At 66.1% G+C, this 9599-nt stretch overlaps 3 protein-coding genes across 3 annotated transcripts; all 3 read left to right on the forward strand.

The window, feature by feature from the left end:
* Nucleotides 1–3143: 3143 nt before the first annotated feature.
* On the forward strand, nucleotides 3144–4705 carry EMIHUDRAFT_195840 (hypothetical protein; the record flags this gene model as incomplete). Its single annotated transcript, XM_005775567.1, has 3 exons — nucleotides 3144–3761; nucleotides 3978–4242; nucleotides 4650–4705. The coding sequence occupies 3 exons, from the start codon at nucleotides 3144–3146 to the stop codon at nucleotides 4703–4705; spliced, it is 939 nt and encodes a 312-aa protein (XP_005775624.1).
* Nucleotides 4706–4862: 157 nt separating this feature from the next.
* Nucleotides 4863–5477, forward strand: EMIHUDRAFT_195841 (hypothetical protein; the record flags this gene model as incomplete). The annotated part of the gene is made up of 2 exons (XM_005775568.1): nucleotides 4863–5294; nucleotides 5409–5477. The coding sequence occupies 2 exons, from the start codon at nucleotides 4863–4865 to the stop codon at nucleotides 5475–5477; spliced, it is 501 nt and encodes a 166-aa protein (XP_005775625.1).
* A 2478-nt stretch (nucleotides 5478–7955) lies between these two features.
* On the forward strand, nucleotides 7956–9237 carry EMIHUDRAFT_195842 (hypothetical protein; the record flags this gene model as incomplete). Its single annotated transcript, XM_005775569.1, has 2 exons — nucleotides 7956–9121; nucleotides 9222–9237. 2 exons carry the CDS (start codon nucleotides 7956–7958, stop codon nucleotides 9235–9237), a joined length of 1182 nt encoding a protein of 393 aa, XP_005775626.1.
* Nucleotides 9238–9599: the final 362 nt, after the last annotated feature.

Here is a 9599-nt window from a genome sequence, read left to right on the forward strand (position 1 = left end):
CTCTGTGCGCCTTAGCAAGAAAAGAATTTTTCGGCTCACGCCAACGTCCCCACCCCACCCCGCACGTGTCCCTTGTCAGGAGCAGGAGAGCCCCACCTGTCCCCCTGATCGTTCTTCCAAAATCCTGCTCGTGCAGGTGGGGACCCTGTCCTCGTCCCATCCCTCGTTTGGCGTGTCTGTTTTCTTTCTTTCTTTACCCCACCCCGCACGCAGCAGACAGACACACTAACTGGTTGGAACATGCCCAAACAAAAAGCGGGCAGATGCAATCTGTGAGGCAGTGTGGATTACGCAAAATTTTATACACACGCGCCGTCGAGCAGCCGCGCGAAAGCCAGCCCATGTGCCATGAGCATGACAGCCTGGGGGCACAGGGATCGGACCCACGTAAAAGGGTCCACAATGACCGAAGCTGACCCAGCAGCAAGCGTCGACGAGGAATGGGCTCACGTGTCAAACGCCGAGGGCTACGCATGGCTCCTACCAGTGGACGAAGACACGCATGACGACGTGCCTCCGTGTCCCGAAGGGGTTGGCACGGTGCTGCCGCCAGCGGACGACGATGCGCATGGCGTGCCACCGTGGATCCGAGAGGCCGAAGAGAGCCTGCAGTCGCCCAGCGTCTCCAGCAGCGACGAGCCAGGCGGCGGTGCCGAGCGGCGGTCTGTGGCAGATCCGCCAATCGACGCGCACAGAGAAGAGACATCGCCGCCATTGCAGTCCCAGCACGCGCACAAACCCAAGAGCAGACTTCCGGCATCGCTCGTGATTGTGGCCATGATGGCGCTCCTGGTGGGTGGGCTTGAGCTCCACATGCTCTCGCGCGTTTCCGCCGTCGGAGATGCCTGCAGCGGCCTCGTGGGCAGCGTGCGCTTGGAATGCGGCTCCGTGAGTGCATCTTCGTTCACGGAGGGAAAACAGACCCCGACGAGCTTGTGGCGTGCGATGATTCGCCAGGTCGCAGAGGCAAGGGGCGAGGCCGAGGAGGCGAGGAAGGCGCTGCACGAGAAGACGGCAAGCCCTGAGAGGTTGATGATGGGGCTGTGGCCGATGTCTGTGGAACGTCGACTTTCCCGCCTCTATAGGACGCCCTGAGGGCCGCTGAGTCCGGGCTCAAGCAGGAACTCTCGGACGCCCAGCGCCTCTTGCTGTCGAACGCGCAGCGACATCGGCAGGCGCTGGCCGAGGTCCAAGAACTGCGGATTGCGCTGAAGCAGGTTGAGGGCGAGCGGCTCGAGGTGTCGCTAAAGGCGGCCGCCGCGACACGCTCTGCGGAGGCGAGCGAACAAGCGCGGCGGGACGAACGCACAAGCTGGAAGTGGCGAATCGACGAGCAGGCGCCTGACAGCAGCATAGCAGTGGGTAGAATGGGCTGGCCTTCGTGAATGAGATTTCCCCCGCGCTCCTGCAGGCGCGCCTTCTCGAACGGCAGCGGGAGGAGCTCGAGGCGTCCCGCCAGCAAATTCGACTTATGCAGCGCAAGTCATCCACGCAGGACCCCAAGCACAAGACGAATGGCGGCGAGCCGCGAGACCGGCAATCGCGCGGGCGCCCGCGCCCCCGTGGCTTGGCAAGCGGCTGGTGGGAGGAGATGCTGTGGGATCTGCCGAGCGTCTCGTGCCCTTTCTCCAGGGTCTAGGCGGTCCTTTTCACTTTTCGGGGGGCGGCCCCCCCCCCCCCCCCCCAACCACCCCACCACCACCGCCGCCGCCGCCAGAGGTGTGATGGGTGCGGTCGGTTCGCCCTGCGTCAGCCCAAGCAGCGTGTGTGCTTGTGCTGCCCCGCTCTGTGGCTGTGTGTGTGAGGCAGCGCGGTCAGTGCGTTTTTTTTGTGCGTTTTGGTGCAGCTGGCTGCTCTCTTTTAGTGCTGCGCGGAGAGGGTGCCGTGTGATCCTTGTTTATCTCCGACTCTCTGTGTCGTAATATAAAAACAAACCATTGCATGCCGCCTCCCCAGAGACTAGAGCGTCGCATTCAGCACCGTGCCGCTGCTGCCACCGAGCAAGGCCTCCTTGGAGTAGCTGCGCAAGGAGTCAATCAACATCGACCGCTCCACGTGATCGAGCGCCCAGCAAGTGTACAACGACCCGCCTGAGTGGACATTGGAGGTGTTTTATGCGTAGGGTGGATGTGTGCACGCCAGGCGAGTGGTCTGGCTGCCCTTCATCTCGACAGTAAAGGACGCCGCGTCCTCGCCCCGAGCCGCCTCGCCTGGAGCAAAGCGAGTGGGTAAATGCGCGCGCCTTGCCAACCCTGTCGCCAGGCAGCCTCACCGCGTGACTGCGGCAGCTCCCGAATTGCCTTGAGCTCCACCAGCCTGAGGCGCGCCACCTAGGCAGAGGAGAGGAGCCGAGTCCAGGTGGTGGTAGATCGGCCGACGCTGCCCCGTGTGCGCGGAGCTGCACCTCGCGAAAGCCGTTGCGAACCAGGTTCGGTCGACAAATGAGGAGGACGGGGTCGCGGTCGCCAGTGAACAAGTACCAGCGACAGGTGCGCCGGCGCCGGAACCCGCCGCCGCGCATGTCGACCTACCGCATCGACACGGCCCGTCGCACACCACACGGAGCGAGCGCGTGCGCGACTCAGAGCGGTGCCGTCGCTACTCAGTGCAACTCACCTCGGACTCGAGTGCAAGGAAGCGCGATGCCGTGAGCAAGTCGGAAGAGGCTGTGTGCACCTCCCGCAGCAGGACCTCTGCCGCGCGCCGCTGCTGCGCCTGCCGGCGCACTTCCTCGTTGATCGAGCTCACGACCTTCTCGACCGCATCAAACGCGGTGGCAAACGGTGCGCCCAGCGCGGCACTGCCCTCGCACTTGGACGCCTCCCTGAAGAGGAGCGGGTACGCGCACCTGCAAGGGAAATGGCACGTCGTGGGACGGTGGAATTCTCGTTTCGCCACGGTTCAACCCTCGCTCCCGCTCCGCAGCTGCCGCTGGCAGGCTCCTGGCTTCCGATATGCTGCCGAACGCCAACAAGGAAAACCGCGCCGCCGCAGAAGCACCCTTCGGCTTTGTAGAGGCATGCATTCAAGCTGCCGAAGCGCAGGCGCAGAAGGCTACGCAGGCAAGGAAGGCGGCGCAAGCGCAGAATCGCACGCATCAGCCGCAGCTACTTGGCATCGCCGGTCCTGCCGAAGGAACGAAAATGTGGCTACCGCTCCGCGTCGGCGCCGGAGCGGCCAAGAAGGAGATCGTGCTCGGCCGCTCCTCGAATTGCGACGTTCGCACGCTCGACGACGATAAGATCTCCCGCCAGCACCTCAAGATCAAAACGATCGGCGACCAGCTCTGGCTCACCGATATCGACACCACATTCGGCACTCGACTCCGCGGGGAGCCCGTGCGCGGGTGGACGAGAGCAGGCCACGGAGACGAGCTGGCGCTCGGCGCGTCCCTATTCCAGCTGCTGCTCATGCCGGCGGAGGCGCAGACGCCGCAGGGGCTGCCGCCGACGCTGCCTGGAGCGCTCAAGAGGCAGGGCCGGTGCCCGCCACTGCCGCCGTCAGCGCCACGGGCGCCGATGAAGCACGGCAGCTCTGTCGCGACGGAGCAGCGCGAGAAGGTGGCGGCGGAGGCCAAGGCCGCAGCGGAGGCGCGCCAGAAAGCGGCGCTCGACGAGCAGGAGGATCCGGAGCTCCAGGAGGCGATAAGGCGGTCGATCAAGGAGCAGGTCGAGCTGGAGCTCCGGCGCAAGGCTGCCTTGACAAAGATGCGCAATGACGCGCGCGCGCAGACGGCAAAGGCGCTCGCGGCGAGCGAGGCTGTAGCCGAGGCTGTGGCCGACGCCAAGGCGGTCGAGGCGAAAGCGGCTGCCCAGGCCAAGGCGGCAGCCGATGCGGCGGCGGCCGATGCGGCGGCGGCCGAAGCGGCGGAGATGCTCTCGGCGGCGATGGCAGCGGAGGAGGCGGAGGAAGCGGAGGCCGAGGCTCCCGACATCAGCGACGTCTCGGCCCCATCCCTCGGTCTGCGCGACTGCGAGGAGATCGAGGTGCTCTGGCAGCTCGCCGAAGACGACGGCCGCCCGCGCGACGTCTGGTGGCGGGCTCGCCTGCGCCTGCCCGGCTGCTGCGCCGCACGCTCTCTCGGCACGGAGGCGGCGGCGACGAGATCGGACGGCGGCGGCGCGGTGCTCGAGTACGCTGCCATGCACGGCTTCGAGGCGGAGACGCTGAGCGTGCGATTCCTTGATGTGTCGGCCGCTTTCCATGTCAGCGCGCACGATGGCTGGCTCCGCCACGCGGGCAGTAAGATCCCGTGGCGCCGTGCCCCACCGCCCGTCGCGCCGCCGCCCGCCGCCTCACCGCCTGCCCCTGCCTCGTCGCATGCACTGCCGCCCGCCGCCGCCTCCTCGTCGCATGCGCCCGCCCCGGCCGCCTCGTCGCAGCTACCACCAGCCCTGCCCGGCATGTGCCGCGCGGTCAAGCAGAATGGCGGCTTGTGCTCCAATAAGATCAACCCTGCCGCGCCGCGCGCCCCGTGCTGCAACAGCTCGTGGCGGGAACACACTTGCGGCGTGCACAAGTCCTACAAGGGCGAGCTCCGACCGCCGCCGCTCAGCGCGGCAACGCCGCCGCCGCCGCCACCTTCGCCACCGCCGCCGCCGCCGCAGCAGCAGCAGCAGCCTTCGACGGACGCGGCTATGGCGCAGCAGGCGGCGGAGGCCAAGGCGCGACTGGCCGAGGAGCGCGCGCGCAAGAAGAGCCTTGAGATGCGCGACTTGCGCGAGAGGATGGCGGCGCTCGAGCGCGACAAGGCGGCGGCGGAGCAGGCCGCGGCCGCGGCGGAGCAGGCGGCGGCCGCGGAGAAGGCGGCGATGGCCATCACCGATCCTAGCGCGTGGACGCCGGTGGCGGGAGACGTCGCCATGGTGCGCGTGCCGGCGTCTTCGGACGAGCACGACCACGTGGAGTCCGATTTCCGGCGCTCGATCAGCGCCTTCTTTCTGCAGAGCCGCTACCGGTCGGGTCAGCAGCCGCAGGTGCTCGTGGAGGCGGTGCACCGCGTGCAGAACCGGCCGCAGTGGCGGCGGTACTGCCTGCTGCGCGACGAGCTCCGCCTGCGCGAGCGCGCGCCCGACGACGCGGCGGCCATGCGCCGCTTCGAGCGCGAGCGGCTCTACCACGGCACCGACGAGGCGACGGCCGACAAGATCGCGCACAACAACTTCAATCGCTCGTTCTGCGGGAAGAATGCGACGCGGCTGGGCCACGGCTCGTACTTTGCGCTGCACGCGGGCTACTCGCTCAGGTACGCGCCGCCCGACGGGAGAGGCGTGCGGCGCATCTACGCGTGCCGCGTGCTCAATGGCGAGTACTGCCGCGGCCAACAGGACATGCGCGAGCCGCCGCCGCGCCCGGGCCGCGGCCACTTGCCGTACGACTCGACGGTAGACGACACGGCGCGCCCAGAGATCTACGTCACGTACAAGGACTCGCAGGCCTATCCGGAGTACCTCATCTCGTTCCGGCTGGACAAGTGAGAAGTTGTCAATGCCGGTGCGCGCTCCCGAAGCTCAAGGCGAGGGCCATCTACAAGGCGCTGCATGCTACAGACGACGAGAACATGCTGCCCGGGCGACCTGAGAGGATGTCTGCGCCGCGCCTCAAGATTGGCGCGAGATTGTGAGAGAAGAGGGCTCCCTGCGCGTAGCCTGCCGGAAACGCTCGTACGAAGGTCGTACAGTGCTCTCTGTATTGTACTGTCGGTGTGTGTGTTCTCTGCTCTCGGTTAGGCGTGAGCGGGGTGTCGCGCCCGCGATTGAGAGCGGGCGCACTTGGAGCACTGGGAGAGTGCAACTGATATTGGGGTTCTGTTTTTCTTCTTTCTGACGGCATGAGCGTTGAGCGGCGCCATCTGCCCAACTCTGCCGGCCGAGCTGGCGGTGGGCGACCTGGCCGCGCTGCTGGCCCTCCTCTCCGGGCGTCGGACGCGACGGGAGGGCGCAGACCAACCCTACTTACCTAGCCTACTACCTACCCCAAGGCATTATCCATCGCGTCCGAGTCCCCGTTGTTCATGCTGATATAGATTGTTATTGAGATTGGTCCTAAAATCGACTCCTGGGTTGGCTGGCCCCGAGAGCTGCGTCTCGAGCTCCCGGTGACGTTGCCAGACGACCCCGAGCGTCGGCGCCCAAATAAGAGGCCCATCGCGCCGGTTGCCGGGGAAGTCGGATTCCTGTGAGTCTCAAAAAGGCCCATCGACGAGGTTGGGGTCGTTGCCCGGTAGGAGGGTGGCGGCCGTAGCTGCCCCGGGCTCGGTGGGGTTCGCCCCCCTTTGCAGGGATGCAAGGCCAGCTGCTCTGCAGTCACGGCTCGTGCCGTATGTGACGGGCTCATGTGGCTGTCGCGTGGCGATTAGGTCCGCTCACGCTGCCTCCGTCTGGTTGTCGCGTGGCGATTAGGTCCGCTCCGGCGTGTCTCGTCGCGTGGCGATTAGGTCCACTCACGTCGTCTCGTCGCGTGGCGAAACCGATTCGGTCCGCTCCGGCGTGTCTCGTCGCGTGGCGATTAGGTCCGCTCACGTCGTCTCGTCGCGTGGCGAAACCGGTCCGGTCCGCTCCGGCGTGTCTCGTTGCGTGGCGATTAGGTCCGCTCACGCTGCTCGCCGCCCGTGGCGATTAGGTCCGCTCACGGCGTCGCGTGGCGACTAGGTCCGCTCACAAGGCGAGGTGGCATGAAGGTCGCTGCGAGAATTGGTGAGAAACTGCGAAGAGAGATAGGAAGTGGTAGACGCCCGAGGGTGGGCGACGGCTAGCACCACACTTCTCCCCTAAAATCCCTGTGTGGTGGCGGCGTGCCGTCCTCCCATCCCTCCCTTGGTGTGTGTGTGAGTGTGTCTGCCTGACTCAGGCACTAATTCTGCCGATGCGTGATTGTGTGTGGGCTGCTCCGAGGGGGCCCTGCGCGATCCGATGGGTAGGGAGTCTGTGCCCGGGCGGTGTCCGGTGTGGAGTCTCTCTCTGATCCCACCTGTGATGTTGGGTGTGAGGTTGTGGCGGCTTCGATCCCAAGGGGGGGAGCTGATCCCACTCAATAACCAACTCTCAGGGGCAGTAGGTGGGCGAGCCTCGAGCGCGCTCATCTCGATCGTCAAGGCGTCGCTACGCGCGGTCTTCCGCGGGGGGAGCTTCGTCGACGGGTGCGGGATCGCGGCGCAGTCAGTGCCGTGGCGATGCCTCCGGCTGTTTGCGGCGGGCGGCTTGCTGCTCGGGGCGATGGCAAAAAACTCGTCTCGCCGCACACCAAGGGCTTATGCTCTGGCGAGATGTGAGGCGCATGCGCCCAGGAGGGGAGGGAGCATGCGTAACGACGCTGCTAGAGATGCGTTTCGGGGCCCAGAGATAAAACTTCTGATGCCATGCATGACCTAGTAGTGTCCCCAGCTATGGGCGTGTCCACGTTGGAGCCAGGTGTGGTGTGGGCGCGAGAATAGCTCCGCCGTTAATGGAGGCAACCGATGCGAGTCGACTGGTGTGTGTCGTCGTGGTTTCGTATCAAGAATACTCACTCACTCACCCTCCCTTGGGTTGTCTGTTTTCTTTCTTTCTTTACTAGGCCCGGGACTGGCGCGCACTGGCACTAACACAGGTACACCAGAAATACACGTGTTTGTTTTACAATCAACCCTTTCTTCCTGGCACAACACTGCGAGGGAGTTTCTTTAAGATTCTCCCTCGCACGACACTAGGCACAGGACTGGCGCGCACTCACTGGCACTCACACAGGTACAAGAAAGAGCCCCGGGAGCCGCCTAAGAGAGAGATGTTTGCCGCCTAAGCGACTCCTGCGAGGACGGTGAGCTTAGCTCCGTGCACTCGACCCGGCTCGTAAATTTCTTCCTCGAGGGAACGCAATCGTAAAACTCTCCTGGCCTGCTGATCTTCTCCTCGCTACCCAACGCGACCATCGTCGAGAAACCCGACTACTCCGGCCAGACTGCCGCACCGGGCCTGAAAATGGAGGACGCGATTCTCGCCGAGGCAGCCACCGCGGCTTCGCTTCTCTGCACAATTTTGTCGATTGCAGTGACATGGCGCTGGTGCCTCAGAATGACCGCAGTGGGTGGAACGGATGCTCCAGCCGAAGACATTCACTTGGCCGCAGTGGACGGAGTGGATGCTGTCCACTTAGCCGTGGATCCGCCGCTGCCCATTCACTTGGCCGCAGTGGACGGACCGGATGCTCCAGCCGAAGTTCACTTAGTGGATCCGCCGCTGCCACTGCCGGTGCCGGTGGAGCCAACAACTCAGCAGGTGGAGCCGATCACGGCCCGGCCCGACTGGCTTCGGTGGTCCACGGGTCGACTCGTAGCCTGGGTCGCGGCTCACCGCGGCATCGATTCCGACTGGCGACACATGCACGATGCGGCCAAGGCGGGACGGGTCGAGGTCGTGTCGCAGCTGTGCCACGGGCTGCGCATCTCGGTGCTGCTCAAGAACAAGCGCGGCCGCAACATCTTGCATGCCGCCATTAGCCACAAGCGCAACGTCTTCGTTTGCTGGCTCGCGGGCGGCCATGCATCGCAGGCTTTCCCCAAGCCACCCGCCTACGAGTGCGTGATGGCTCTCTTTACGGAGCCGGATGCGGCCGGGCAGAAGCCGTTCCTCGCGGCGGCGACCAGACAGGACGCAACGATCGTGCACGCAATGACTCACGTCCTCGGTCAAGAGTTTCGCCGCCTGGGCCCGCCATCAACCGACCGGGCCGAATTCCTAGAGGTGATGGCCTTCTTCGAGGCGGGCAGCTCGATGCACATCTCCCTCTTGGGCCAGCTGCGCGCCTACGACGTATCCCTGGCCCACTCCGGATGCTACACTGGCTACACTCCGGATGCTATCGTCTCTACCTTTGAGAGCTCGGCGTGGTGGCCGCCCAACCTTGAGTTGCAGCCGTGGCGCTCTGACGAGGCGCGGCACTTGTACTGCTATCTCCAAATGGCCGTGAGCCGGCGCCAGCCCAGCCTTGTGGCGTGGTTCCTTGACGTGCTGCGCGTAAGCCCGAGCCCGCCCTCGGGCATGCTCTGGCAGGGCTGGCATCTCGGCGATTACGCCCTCGTCCGGCGCGTTGCAGACGAGGATGAGCTGAAGCGAACCGAGCCGGAAAGAGACGCCAGGGCGGTGGAGTGCGAATGGGCCCGCGAGGGTCGCGCCACTTTTCTCAGAGACCGCGACTGCGTGATGGACAAGTGGGATGGTCTCTCTTCCGCCTCGCTAGCCGAGCAGGTGGACGCCTATCTAGGCCTTATGCGAACGATTGAGAGGCGGTGAGGGCGACAGCGACGGCGGCGGCGGCGAGGGCGGCGGAGGGGCCGGCGGCGGCGGTGCCGGAGGCGGCGGCGTGGGAGGCGGTGAGGGCGACAGCGAAGGCGGCGGCGGCGAGGGCGGCGGAGGGGCCGGCGGCGGCGGTGCCGGAGGCGGCGGCGCGGGAGGCGGCGAGGGCGACAGCGACGGCGGCGGCGGCGTGGGCGGCGGAGGGGCCGGCGGCGGCGGTGCCGGAGGCGGCGGCGTGGGAGGCGGCGAGGGCGACAGCGACGGCGGCGGCGGCGTGGGCGGCGGAGGGGCCGGCAGCGGCGGTGCCGGAGGCGGCGGCGTGGAGGCGGC

This window comes from Emiliania huxleyi (genome assembly GCF_000372725.1).
Source record: "Emiliania huxleyi CCMP1516 unplaced genomic scaffold EMIHUscaffold_3, whole genome shotgun sequence".
NCBI lineage: Eukaryota > Haptophyta > Isochrysidales > Noelaerhabdaceae > Emiliania > Emiliania huxleyi.